Below are 15,000 nucleotides of genomic sequence, written 5' to 3' on the forward strand. Positions count from 1 at the left end.
TGCCCGGTATTGGTATTCAACACCTTAGTTTAAACTTCTCAAATAAAAAAAAAGCAGCATAAAGTGTAGAACACAATCAACAGATGCCTAAATGGCAATGATTCGCTACTCTAGTCACTCCACAAGCTACACAAGGTGCCACATGCGCAAAGCTGGTAGCCTATTTTTCCACGTAGCACTCACTTCAGCATAATGAAAAATAACAACTATGCGATGCTGGTTTTGAAAATAAGTCGGCTAGCAGCAAATGCTAGTACACATGTTGGGATAAGAAATTCCTTTAGTAACTTGACATGCTACTCCTGCATACAAAACATCATACTTAACTAATGAAAGGAGTAAATACATCAGACTTACAACTTCGTGAGGGCCAACCAGTTATGTAGACTGTAAACTCCCTGGTGATTGTTCTAATGTCTTCCAAAATATTCCAGAAGTTGCAGCATGCATGCTTATTCTTGTAAGAGCAACTCACGAAGCATGGTGCTAAGCAGCATGATTCAGTACAGTCTGTTGTTGTATCTAACTTGTCTCTGTGGCATATAGTAATGTTCAATTATGCAGTTTAGTAGTTGATGATACACCGCGCTCTTCCGTGTGGTGCGTCTCCCGTTGAATAACTTTGAAGGTGAAAAAGTGGATCGCACTCGGGTTCTTCTTTTCTTCTTTTTAATTTTTTTATTTACATAGCAGCAGAAGTGTAGACAAACGTTTCGGCTGTTGCCTTCGTCAGTGTCTCCCAATTATGCAGCTTGCACATTCTGATATTCTGAACCTGCTATGTAGGCCTACGCGCTTGCGGAGAGTAAAGCGCATAATAAAACCGTCTTTCGCTTTTTACAAAGGGGGGAAATGACGCTATTTTTTGTTAAACTATCCGTCGCTTAAAATGGACATAACTTCGGAATGGGAGAGGCTAGACATGTATCGTTTTTAGTAATAAAAAGCTAAGATCTTCAGCTTTTTATAAATTCGCTGGGTCTGTTAAAAAAATGTGAAACTTTCTGGCACTGTCAGAGACTGGTGGACTCCCTGCATGACAGGTCATTTGCATGATAAGAGTGGGCGATCACGGCCATTAGCGAATACTTTTGTTCTCAACAACTTCACATAAAGAAATGTGTATTCTGAAGCAAGCCTGTCGTTGTCATTAGGACATGATCTTTTACTGAAACATGCTGTATGGTTGCAACTTTATTGCAACTCGGATTAAAAAAAACCCGCGTTGCGGTGTCATCTGGCCGAGGCTTTAGAGGGAGGGGAGAGAGAGAGAGAGGGAGGGAGAGAGGGAGGGAGGGAGAGAGAGGGAGAGAGAGAGGGAGAGAGAGACAGAGAGAGAGAGAGAGAGAGAGAGAGCGAGAGAGAGAGAGAGAGAGAGAGTGAGATAGAGAGAGAGAGTGAGAGAGAGAGAGAGAGAGAGAGAGAGAGAGAGAGAGAGAGAGACTTTTTGACTTTTAACCACCCATTTATTGTATCATTTTCCGCAGGTCAGATTACACGTTTAAGCCATATAATTACACACCATATGTGGAGGGAGAAAAAAAAAAACCTCTCCTACACCTCAAACACACACATTCTTTGTGAACAGAAACAACACAGCCCCAAGCTAACTATCCCCAACTGAACAGTAGCCTCTGGTTGCCCCCCACTGTCCAAAGTCCCTTATCCGTACACCATTTCCTCTCAAACAGCTCTAGGTCCTTTATCAACTGAAAATAAGCGAATTCAGCTGAGATTCTAACCTCAACCAAAGTCTTAAACATATCACTTATTTCCACTACCCTCCCTTCTTGCTCCAGCTTACAGCATTTCCATACAGCCATCTTGGCCTGGCCTATGAGGAAATTTAAACAGGTGCATACATATTTGTTTCTGTTGGCGTACCTAACTCCAAAAATGAACATTTCCTTCTATAGCTCCTCTCAGGCTGGGGGAGGGAGGGAGGGAGGGAGGCAGGAGAGGGAGCGAGGGAGGGAGGAGAGGGAGAGAGAGAGAGAGAGAGAGAGGAGAGAGAGAGAGAGAGAGAGAGAGAGGAGAGAGAGAGAGAGAGAGAGAGAGAGGAGAGAGAGAGAGAGAGAGAGAGAGAGAGAGAGAGAGAGAGAGAGAGAGAGAGAGACTGTATGAAGCATTTTGTCACTAGGAGCTGTGCAAGGAAGAGGGCTGGGGGGTGGGAGAGGATTTTGCATTGAGACGCAACTGCTGAAACAGAGAGAGCAGGAGAAGGAGAGGGAGAGAGAGTAATGTGAGTAAGGGGGTGAAAGGGATGGAGCAAGTGCATTGAGATGGAGAGAGAGAGAGAGAGAGAGAGAGAGAGACAGAGAGAGACACAGAGAGAGACACAGAGAGAGACACAGAGAGAGACACAGAGAGAGACACAGAGAGAGACACAGAGAGAGACACAGAGAGAGACACAGAGAGAGACACATAGAGAGAGACAGAGAGAGACACATAGAGAGACACATAGAGAGAGACATAGAGAGAGACACATAGAGAGAGACACATAGAGAGACACAGAGAGAGACACAGAGAGAGACACAGAGAGAGACACAGAGAGAGACACAGAGAGAGACACAGAGAGAGACACAGAGAGAGAGAGAGAGAGAGAGAGAGAGAGAGAGAGAGACTTAGAAGAGCACTGTGCATTGAGATGTGACTGTTGCTCATCCAAGTCTGCAGTTTAATGGTCCTGGGAACTTCCTCTCCCTGTGTGGGGTCGTGTGTCTAGGAGAGGAGAGGACGGGAGCTCTGGCTACACACAATGCAATAAGGACCAAATATACCCAAATAGAGATGGAGCGAGAGAGAGAGAGAACGGATGAAAGAGAGAACACGTGTGCGTGTGCGTGCGTGCGTGCGTGCGTGCGTGCGTGCGTGCGTGCGTGCGTGCGTGCGTGCGTGCGTGCGTGCGTGCGTGCGTGCGTGTGTGTGTGTGTGTGTGTGTGCGTGCGTGCGTGTCCTGGGCTACCTCAGAGAGAAGATGATGAGAGAGACTGCTCTGGAAACACACAATTCGACAAATCTCCCTAAATTGACAGTCTGCTTGCCTCCCTGTGTGTGTGCATGGCATGTATTCGTGGATATGCAAGAAAGTGCAAAAGACAGACAGAAAGAGTTTGTTAGTAGGTCTTGCAGAGAAGGAAGAGGATGTTGGGGGGCTGCATTGCAAAGGCACAATGCAAAAAAGGGGGCAAATCTAGGCACATTGACTATCTGCCTGTTTGTGTGTGTGCATGTAGTAGCATGACTGGGGAGTGTGCAAGAGAGCGAAAGAGAAGGGTTTGTTGGTAGGTCTGAGAGAGAGAGAGAGAGAGAGAGAGAGAGAGAGAGAGAGAGAGAGAGAGAGAGAGAGAGAGAGGAGAGAGAGAGAGAGAGAGAGAGAGAGAGAGAGAGAGAGAGAGGAGAGAGAGAGAGAGGAGAGAGAGAGAGAGAGAGAGAGAGAGAGAGAGAGAGAGAGAGAGAGAGAGAGAGAGACAAAAAAGCCTTTTTTTTCTTCTTCATCCCTCCTCCCTTTTCAAGCGAGATATTTACTTAAGCTTTTTTATGCTCTGAGAACGTTCTAGAACAGTGTGTGTTGGTCGGCTCGACTGTAATCCCCATCTTTGGTTTTCCCCCTCTCCTTCTCACCCCTCTGAGACCGGCAGCCATGGAGGAATGTGTGTGTGAGACGAGTGTGTCAGTATGTGAATGTGTGTGTGAGTGTGTGTGTGTATATGTGTTGGTGTGAGTGACTGGCCATTGGAACAAGGTACTATAAATAGACACGCTCGCACACACACACGCACACACGCACACATACGCACACAGCTGGAAGGCAGCAGAGGACAAATGGAAGACTGGGCGACCAGACAGACAAAAAGTAAGGAGAGAGTGCACAACAGATAGTGACAGGAGAAGGTAGAAGGAAAAGAGTGAGATGAAGGGGGGAGATAGAGAAAAAAGCGATAGAGAGATGAAGGGAGTAAGGGGGTGATGGAGGAAGAGATGGTTGGAGCCAAGAGAGGCACTCACGCCGGCACTGATAAAGCCTCGAGTCGAGCGGAGAGAGGCACACTAGCAGTTATCAGAGTTCTCTTAGGAAAGGAAAACACGCACGCACGCACACACACACACAAAGATAACCACAAGCATGTTTGTGTTTGTCCCTTCAGCCCTCCCCTCTACACACACTGACCATGTGGATATGGAAGCATACACGCACACACGCGCGTGCGCACACACACACTCACACGTCCTTAAGAGAGGCCTCAATCATCCCCCATTATTCTGTCAAACCTCCTCAGCACATTTTCATTACAACCACATATACACACTGGACATACACGTGCATCTCTCTCTTGCTCTCTCTCTCTCTCACACACACACACACACACACACACACACACACACACACACACACACACACACACACACACACACACACACACACACACACACACACGCACACACACTTACACACACACACCACAACGTCACAGCTACCACTCCCAGAGGTCATTAGTCTAGTCGGTGGTCAGCCTCCATTTTGAAACTGCTTCCTCTTCTGAACTGAAGCAAGCTGTGAACTGGGAATTGGGGAACTGTCTTTTATCCGCAGCTAGTATGCAAGACTGATGATATGATGAATCAAGATTTATACTTGTTGTGGTCCAGCTATTTAACACCCCACCCACACACGCACCAGCTCCTGCAAACACACACACACACACACACACACACACACACACACACACACACACGACCAACACCACCGCCAGCAGCGATGGCAGAGCTGTATCAGTGCCTGCCGCCCGTGTGCCGTTGATAGGCACGCTGACATCCTGTCCGTTCGCATATGGTGCTGATATGCAGAGTGAACTTTGAGTGGCTTCACTCTGACACCACCGCTCCCGGGGAGAGTGGGGGGAGTAACGCATAATATATATGATAACAGGCATCGATTTCCTTTAGCATAGCGTTAGCACAGTATTTAGCGTCCAGCGTTTAGCGTTGAGACCTGACGGTCGCCACCAGCTGCCTCGGGGACTGAGGGCTTTAATAGGAGCTTAATGGGAGACCTTAATCACATGCTGGCGGACAGGCTAATAGGGAGAATAGTGTGTGTGCCTGCAAATATGGGGAATAGGGTGTGTGTGTGTGTGTGTGCGTGTGTGCATGCATGTGAAGAAAAAGTGTGAGAAGAGAAAAGAAAAGGGCGCTTGCTGTGTCTGTGACTGTGGCTATAATGTTTGTAAAAGAGCGGGATAATGGACAGCTTATATAATGTGTAGGGGAAGGGTGCAATGTATATGTGGGAAGTGTGTGTATTTGTGTGCACGAGCGTGTGTGTGTGTGTGTGTCTAAGTGACGGAAGAGGAGTCATTGAGAAGTCAGCAGCCTGCGGTATGAATTGAGAGTGAGTAGCTCCAGTGAAGAGCCCAACGATAGCCCCATATGAGGCAACAAGCACCAGCGACCGTGTGTGTGTGTGTGCGTGTGTGCGTGTGTGTGTGTGTTCGCACACTTGTGTGAGAGAGAGAGCATTGGAGAGAGTGGTGCATGCATTCCGTGTGTGTGAGTGAGAGAAAGGGGAGTGTGTGAGAGAGAGAGATGGAGAGAAAGACTGTTTGTGAGAGGTGGAGGGAGAGAGAGAGAAAGAGTGTGTGTGTGTGTGTGTGTGTGTGTGTGTGAGAGAGAGAGAGAAATATGGAGAGAAAGACTGTTTGTGAGAGGTGGAGGGAGAGAGAGAGAGAAAGGGGAGTGTGGGTGTGTGAGAGAGAAAAAGGTGGAGAGAAAGACTGTTTGTGAGAGGTGGAGTGAGAGAGAGAGAGAAGGTGTGTGTGTGTGTGTGTGTGTGTAGGTGTGTGGCCTAAATGCATTACTAATGACAACCCTGCCGTGCCCCTGCATCATTATTTTATTTCTCTTCCTCCTCCGCACTGCTGAATGGGCCCCGGGCACAATGGGGATGGAGCACAGGATTGTGGGTACTTTCTGTAATTAATGACCTGTTGCCCACCCGGAGGAGGAGGAAGAGGAGGAAGGGGAGGAGATGGAGGAGGAGGAGGGGGGGGAGGTGGAGGAAGAAGAGGAGGGGGGGTGGAGGAGGAGGAAGAGGAGGGGGGGTGGAGGAGATGGAGGAGGGAGGAAGAGGTGGAGGAGGAGGAGGGAGGAAGATGAGGAGGAGGAGGGCGGAAGAGGAGGAGGAGGAGGGGGGGGATAGAGGAGGGAGGAAGAGGAGATGGAGGAGGAGGAGGAGGAGGGTTTGGGGTGGAGGAGATGGAGGAGGAAGAGGAGGAGGAGGAGGAGGAGGAGATGGAGGAGGAGGGAGGAAGAGGAGGAGGAGGCTGACTTGGCCTTATTATCGCTGGTCACATTCCATCCGGCCCAAACACACCAAGACCTGCAGTGCACTCACTAGTCTGTCTTTTCATTTCTCTCTCTGTCTCTCTGTCTCTCTCTCTCTCTCTCTCTCTCTCTCTCTCTGTGTGTCTCTCTCACGCTCGCGCTCTGTCTCTCTCTCTCTGTCTCTCTCTGTCTCTCTCTGTCTCTCTCTGTCTCTCTCTCTCTCTCTCTCTCGCTCTCTCTCGCTCTCTCTCGCTCTCTCTCTCTCTCTCGCTCTCTCTCTCTCTCTGTCTCTCTCTGTCTCTCTCTGTCTCTCTCTCTCTCTCTCTCTCTCTCTCTCTCTCTCTCTCTCTCTCGTAGTAATGTCCATCTGTTTCACTCTCCTCCTTCTTCAGTAGGCCTATGTGTCATTGTCACCAGGCGTTTCTGTGTGTGTGTGTCTGTCTGTGTGTTGTCACTGTGTGCTTTGGCAAGCTTTGGAATGCAACTGTATCTTTCCCAAATGTGACTTGTGCTATGTGTAGCTGTACTCTATTTGATTTCCTTTGACACCAAATGTTTTTATGACGCTGCATTATTACAATGACGCTGAAGTTTATGCACAATGGGTTCACAGATGGTCCCTACTGTATGTAAGCCTCCATTAGTGCTATTTCTGTTTTTCCTTCTCTGTCTGGAGGTGATTAAGACTAGGGATGTGAATAAAATCGAATAAATGTATCGATGTATTGGAAGTATCGGCCGGCGATTTAATCGAATCGCATCGTATCGTGGGAAATTCTTAAGAATCGAAAATAATCGAATCGCTGGCCCATGTGCAATGCCCTAGCTCCATAACACAATAAGTAGTGGAAAAGTAATTGGAAAAAATCTAATTGAACCGCATCGCATCGCATCCTGGGGAATTCTTAAGTATTCGAAAAAAATTAAATCCCTGATTTAAGAAATCGATACCGTATCGTATCGTCATGAAGGCTGTGATTTTGCTTCAGTATCTGACTGTGTGTCACGGCACGTCATGCCATGCATTCTCTGAGTGAGTCTTACAAGCCCTGTTGTTTATTAGGGCATCTCCTCCAGCATGTTTTCGCTGAGACATCATGAACTTGTCTTTGTCTTTGGCTCTTTGTCTGTGTGTATGTGTGTGCGCGCGCGCGTGCATGTATGTGTGAGTGTGTGTGTGTGTGTGTGCGTGCACCAGGGCTTGACACTGGCACCTGCCAACCGGCCAAATGCTGGTAAAACTTGGCTGTGGCTAGTAATACTTTCAGTATCAGTAGCCAATTTGTCTGGCAGTTTATTCTTTGGTATGACATAGGCATCATAGTAGCCTATATTCTGTTGTTTTCCCCTTTTGCATCAATTGTTTGCATTTAAGCTCAAGAAAAAGCCTAGTAACTTATTTTTTGTTTTCTTGATATACTTCCATGTAGAAAGCTGTACATTCATCTTGCTTTAGCACCTCATCTTTTTAGGTTAGACGCACACTTATCATAGTAAATAAAGAGAAAAAAACAATATAAAATCTGTGGCTAGTGGAATACCTGAATGGCTAGTGACTTGGGAAAACCACTAGCCACAGTGGCCGGTGGGTGAAAAAGTTAATGTCAAGCCCTGGCGTGCACGCGTGTGTGTGTTCGTGCGTGTGTATGCGTGAGTGCATAGCTGGCCAGGAAAAACGTCCTTGTGTTTATCTCACGTGCCCTGAGATACCGATTGTTTTCTCGAGATGCACTTTTCCTATCAGTGCTCGCTCATGCTTGGCCTCCAAGAACACTTTTTTGGAAAGACACTCAGCTGCGCAGGAAAACAACAACAAAAAAACATTAGAAACACATTAACCAATTAGAGGTAAACAACTGCCCTCCACCCTTCGTGTGATAACATCCGGACTTTGAAGCAAGCCATCCCACTCCTCCACCATCACTACCACCACCTGCAGACAGAGATGGGGATGGATGGGAGAGGAAAAGAAATAGGGAGAATTAAATAACAATCCCATTTTCTCTCCCTCTCTGCATCCTGCTCTCTCTCTCTCTCACGCTCTACTCTCTTTCTTTCTGTCTCTCTTCTCATCTCTCCATCCCAGTGTCTCCTCCTTGCTCTTTGGCACTCTCCATCTTGCTCTCTCTCTCTTGCTCTCTCTCTCTCTCTCTCTCTCTCTCTCTCTCTCTCTCTCTCTCTCCCTCTCCCTCTCCCTCTCCCTCTCCCTCTCCCTCTCCCTCTCTCTCTCTCTCTCTCTCTCTCTCTCTCTCTCTCTCGCCTGAGCCTGGCGTCCGCACCAAACTGAAAGAGATGATTGGATTATTGCGGAAGGGGATCGGAAATTGTTCTCGAATCAAACGGTGGGGTGAGAAATGGGGGTTACCACATTGTGCGTGTGCGTGTGCTTGCAAGTGTGTGTGTGTGTGTGTGTGTGTGTGTGTGTGTGGAGGGGTTGGTGGTGGGGTGCTGTAAGTTTTCAATTTCACACTGTGTGTTTTTTATTTTGACCCCCCACCCCCAGACACAATATGACGGAAGCACAGGGTCCCTGCCAAATCTCAGGGGTGGTGGTGGTGGGGTTGTTGGGAAGAGGGGTAGAGGGGTGCACCCCTTGGGGGCAGTGGGGGCACCTCCTGGGGGGAGGGCAGGGGGCCCCTGTCTGCATTGCGCTCTGGGCCTCAAGATAAGTTAGCCCGCAGCCTCTAAGAACACAGCAAGGACCTCTGTGTGATTTCTCTTAGTTATCGTTGTTGTTTTTTCCCCCCTAGATAAGTCTGCAAGTCTGTTGAATGGCGTATCTGACATTCCATCAGGTGTAGTCGGGATATTTTACCGGTATGTAAAGGATAACTGCAGGCTTACATAGTCACCTGCTCAGTGGAAATGTAAAGAAGTGTTTATGTTATTTATTTATATAATTAATGTTCACAACATCATTCAATGAGAAAATTTAACTGCGAATAAATGAGTGGCGGAGTCACATCTGAAAGAAACTGGCATCATAACATCACAACAAAATTGCTATAACATTAGAGTCTTAAAAAGTAACATGCGAAGGCTTGGTCATCATCATTTTGGAAACAACTATCATATAATTGAGGCTCAACATCAAAACAGCGTTGCTATGACAATGGCCCCATAACATACGCCATTCCACAACCGGAACATTGTCATAGTCACTGAAAGAAACTACCAGTACTACACCACTATGGCAGTGCTCAGGGCCTTTAAGTAAAACCCAACGACTTGGTCATTGCCATTCTGAGTGTTCATGAGTGTTTTTGATCTGGTTGTTCCTGCTGTGGGATGTCTCCTCTGGTGGCATCTTACACCTCTGTGGGCTGCACCTGCCCCTGCCACCATGTCCTCCCTCTGCACCCTGTTTCATCAGCAGCTGCAATCTTAGCACATTCCTTCTGTGTGTGTGTGTGTGTGTATGTGTGTGTGTGTGTGTGTGTGTGTGTGTGTGTGTGTGTGTGTGTGTGTGTGTGTGTGTGTCTCTCTCTCTCTCTCTCTCTCTCTCTCTCTCTCTCTCTCTCTCTCTCTCTCTCTCTTCAGTACACAATTCCCCGAAAGATTACCTTTTTACGGGCAAAAACCCCCAGACTGGGGCAGCCATGTAATCTGTTCTCACAGCAGCACAAAAGGCTTGATTTCCAACAATACTTCTGTTTCGCCTTTTTTCCTCCCCTTCTGGGTGTATGCACCGAGGTCAAACAGTGGAAGTTGACCACATGCACACGCACACGCACACGCACACACACACACACACGCACACACACACACACACACACACACACACACACACACACACACACACGGGCACATGCACATGCACATGCACATGCACACGCACAGGCACTCTCTCTCTCTCTCTCTCTCTCTCTCTCTCTCTCTCTCTCTCTCTCTCTCTCTCTCTCACACACACACACACACACACACACACACACACACACACACACACACACACACACACACACACACACACACACACACACACACACACACACACACACACACACACATACACACACGAACACACACACACACACACACACACACGGACCCATTCCTTCTTCTGTTCTGTTTTCTCTCCTGTTCTTTCTCCGCCGCCATGGCCAGTGAAACATGCGTGATGGCGGATGGCAAGCTTCATTTCCTCTGTGAAGCGGCCATTAATCACGAGAGCCCTGAGCCCTGACGTCTTCTCAGCGGAGTCATTATGTTGCTAAGAATACGCCGCGACCGGCGTGTCAGCGGCCTGGCCCGACTGACCTGACCCGAGCGGACAACAGGGCCCAGGCCTGGCGAGCCAAGCCCAGCCAGCCAGCCCAACAAAAACACGGCACAGGAAGCAATAGGGTTAGGGCTGTCGAGATCGCTTGATAAGGTCGTTATGATAACGCCACGGACTGACTGTGTAATCGGTTAATCAGTAATCAGTTTAGACTGTCTGCTATGCTGTGGGCTTTCTGTGTGTGTGTGTGTGTGCGCGTGTGTGCATGTGTGCGTGTGCGCGTGTGTGCGTGCTTGAGAGAGAGAGAGAGAGAGATTGCATGAGGGGCATGATCAAGAGCTTTCCTTGCCTTGGCTGTGTGAGAATTTTTGGCATCCTGCCTTGCTCCTGCCCACCCCCTTACCCCCTCCCCTGCTCTCCTAAACCCAGATAAACACTCTGCTTCGCATACAGAAGGAGGACTCAGAGTGCCCTCCCCCCCTGGCCAACACACACACACACACACACACACACACACACACACACACACACACACACACACACACACACACACACACACACAGAGTCTCTGTTTGTTGGGTGTGTTGAGAGAGAGGGCAAAAGTTTCTCTGCATCGCATGGGTGCGGACACGTACATGTACACACAAGTACACATGTGTACACACACACACACCCTTTCACTTAGCAGCAGCAATCCTTAGTCCGTGTGGTTTGTCGATACTATTCAGGATTAATCCCACTTCCGTGGCTGTGAGTCACTGGTATGGGAGGATAGAGAGATCGAGAAAAGGAAAAGAAAAATGAAAGAGAAAAGAGAGGGAACATCTCTGTGTGTGTTCCTGTCTGGGTAGACCCTATTTTTAATGTTGTGTGGACAAGACTGCAAATGCACTGAAACAAAAACCTCAGAGTCCTCTCCCTTTAATGTGCACAATTCCTTCTTTAGTGTGTGTGTGCGTGCTTGTGCGTGTGCGTGCGTGTGTGTGTGTGCGTGTGTGTGTCCTATAGCCCTATAGTTCAACACCACTCAGCCTTTGGCCAATGAAAAGTGAGTGCTATTCCTTTGAGGAGTTCTGAACAGCACTGTACTCTGAGTGTGAATGGAATTCTCTCTGCCTCAGCTCTGCCTGAATGTGTGAATGGGCTCACGCTCACCTAACGTGATTACCAATGACACACACACACACACACACACACACACACACACACACACACACACACACACACACACACACACACACACACACACACACACACACACACACACACACACACACACACACACATAAACACACACACATAAACACACACACATAAACACACACACATAAACACACACACATAAACACACACACACACACACACACACACACACACACACACACACACACTGCCTGGTGCTCTGCCAGTCCAGAGCTATAGGCCTCTAGTGGTGGTGGAAGGGTGTGAAGGGTCTTTCTCTTGGGCTGCCTCTCTCCTTTTTTCTCCGTCTCTCTCATTCCCTCTCCCATGTCTTCTGTGATGCGTTGAAAATGCTGCTTGTTTTGCACACCTTGATATGATTGAGGATGATGAAACTGGTGATGTAATCTCATAGCGAGGTGTGCTGTGGACATTGCCTTTGGCATGTTGAGTGCTCTTCAGATAAATGATGTGCAATTATACAGAGGTTAGTGATGTCATGTACCCTGAGGTCAGGTGTGTTGTGCTGTTTGTGATATGACTTCATATTCAGGCTTGCTGTGCTGCTACATTCTCATTCCATTGATTGATTGATTGATTTCATTGACTGATGATGTGTACTGTATTAATCTGTGTTAGTGATATTGTGTTGTATTTGATGCGTGTCTGTGTTGATTTGTGTCAGTGTTGAAATGTTTTACTGAAGGTGCGCTGTGTCATTCTGTGTCCCCTCCAGGAGAAGCCCACGGGAAATGAGGGAGTGAATCTGCAAAAGAAAGAAACGGAAACAGACACTCAGACAGACACACAGACGGACAGAGGGACCGACGGAGGGGTGAGGTGACATGCCTCTTTGACGGTCATTAGGAAACAAATGGTGAGTGTGATGGAGGAAATGGACACACACACACACACAGTCACACACAGTCACACACAGTCACACACAGTCACACACAGTCACACACAGTCACACACAGTCACACACAGTCACACACAGTCACACACAGTCACACACAGTCACACACACACACACACACACACACACACACACACACACACACACACACACACACACACCTGCCCCTTGAGGGGTGAAGTCTGCTGTTTGTTTATTACACGTCAGTGTGAAGTGAATGTTTCCTATTGCATCTGCCCAGTACCCAATGGCCCACATAATGACTTGCCAGATATTGGCTAATCAAATAAAGTCCGAGTTCTTTAATAATAGTGATTGGTTTTGGTAATATAACGCTCCCATCAGGAGTAAGAAATCGTATAATAATAATAAGTGTGTCTGGCTCTCTTCTCTGTGTGCGTGTGTGTTGCATAGACACATTTTGTTTACTTTGAGAAATGACCTTGAATTGAAATGAGGATATGAAATCAGATTGCTGTGAAAAAAACAAAAACAAACCAAGATTAGATACGTCGACAGTCAAGCACTGTAACAGAAGACATGGAAAGTCAAATCTGGTGCTTTGATGTGTTTTTACTTGTGTATGTGATTTGCCGTAGACACATTGCTGTATGTTTACTTTGTAAGATGACCTTGAATTGAAAGTGAAAACAATAAGAAAATGCATTCGTTTCAAAAATAGCAGAGTTGAGTGTAAGTGTAAGTATAACCTGACGTGTTTGCCTGTGGTGTGTGTGTGTGTGTGTGTGTGTGTGTGTGTGTGTGTGTGTCCGTCCATGTGTGTGTTCTTCATAGAGTCATCGCTATGCCTGGCGGGACGGAGGTTCTTTCCTGTATGCTGGTGTCATCCTTACTCTTCACCACGGCGCTGTGGTCGTCGGGCACCACCCCCGCCCTCGCCCTCGTCTCCACCACCACCACCGTGACCTATGACCCCGTGGCGCAGCACCCCACCTTCAGCCGCAACGACACCCTCTTCGAGCACCTGGCGCTGCACCCGGACCCGGCGCTGGGCCGCGTGTACCTGGGGGCCCGCGATCGCCTCTTCCAGCTCTCCGCCGACCTGACCCTGGAGGAGGAGGAGCGCACGGGCCCCGTGAAGGACAGCCGCGACTGCCTGCCGCCCATCACCGAGCACAACTGCCCGCAGGCGCGGCCCACCGCCAACCACAACAAGCTCCTATTGGTCGACCCCTTCGGCGGCGAGCTGATCAGCTGCGGCAGCATCAACCAGGGCATCTGCGAGAAGCGCAGCTTGGACAACGTCAGTCGGCTGCTGTTCGCCGCTGAGAAGCCCGTGGACACGCAGTACGTGGCGGCCAACGACCCGAACGTGACGACGGTGGGGCTGGTGGTGGGGGCGGGGGGCTCGCAGCGTGGCGGCGGCCGGCAGCCCGTGCTCTTCGTGGGCCGCGGCTTCACCAGCAGTCACCCGCCCATCTCCACGCGCAACCTGGCGTCGGAGCCCGTCTTCTCCTACGAGGACACGGCCAAGCTGGCGGTGGCCGGCCGGCTCTCGGAGTACGACCACCACTTCGTGGCCTCGTTCGCGCACCGCTCGCACGTCTACTTCCTGTTCTACCGGCGCGACCTCAAGTCGCAGTCGCGCGAGTACCGCACCTACGCCTCGCGTATCTGCCTGGACGACTCGGCCTACTACTCGTACGTGGAGGTGCCGCTCAGCTGCCGCTCGGCCGCGGGGAAGAACTACAACCTGCTGCAGGCCATGCGCGTGGGGCTGCCCGATGTTGGGGGCTCGTCGCCGGGATCGCAGCAGGAGCAGGGGGGAGGCGCAGAGGAGGTGCTGCTGGGGGTCTTCTCCACGCGCTCCACCTCCGGGTCCAGGCCCAGTGAGGACTCGGCCCTCTGCATGTTCTCCCTGAGGGAGTTGGACCAGCGCATCAACGCCACCAGAGATCTGTGCTACACGCAGCAGGGACGCGGGGAGAGCGGCATGGAGGCGGCTTACATTGAGTACGACGTCAAGTCCAACTGTGCCAACTTGCCCTCGGTGAGTCACGTGTGTCTTTTTTTTGCTGTTGATGAGATTGGGTATGTTGATTACTACCGATGCCCTACACTGTTGCAAAATGACTCAGGGTCTTTTAAAAAAAAATCGTTGCCATTCTGGTAACAACAAGCTTGTAACTTGTAAAATGCAAATATAAAATGACTAGCACTGTAGGAACCTTCTATCAAATCAAATGTAGGGGATGTCTTCTTTGAACATCTTTTGATACCTTGTCCACAATCCCCTTCATACTCCAATAGCACTCAAGTAAGTTAATGCTTTAACCAAGTAATAAACCATGTTGGGACATATGCACTGAAAACACACTATCCAATCACTATAATGACC

General features: G+C 49.0%; 1 protein-coding gene across 2 annotated transcripts in view; it reads left to right on the top strand.

The window, feature by feature from the left end:
• The window catches only part of plxnb1b (plexin b1b), a 170,455-nt gene that overhangs the window by 90,721 nt on the left and 64,734 nt on the right, over positions 1-15,000 (top strand). For both annotated transcript variants that reach the window (XM_063215106.1, XM_063215107.1), the window contains exons 4-5: positions 12,462-12,602; positions 13,437-14,652. In XM_063215106.1, coding sequence (XP_063071176.1) covers positions 13,447-14,652 — 1,206 coding nt within the window. In that variant the 5' untranslated portion in view covers positions 12,462-12,602; positions 13,437-13,446. The remainder of the gene's footprint in view (positions 1-12,461; positions 12,603-13,436; positions 14,653-15,000) is intronic.

Source organism: Engraulis encrasicolus, chromosome 14 (assembly GCF_034702125.1).
Source record: "Engraulis encrasicolus isolate BLACKSEA-1 chromosome 14, IST_EnEncr_1.0, whole genome shotgun sequence".
Taxonomy (NCBI): Eukaryota; Metazoa; Chordata; class Actinopteri; order Clupeiformes; family Engraulidae; genus Engraulis; species Engraulis encrasicolus.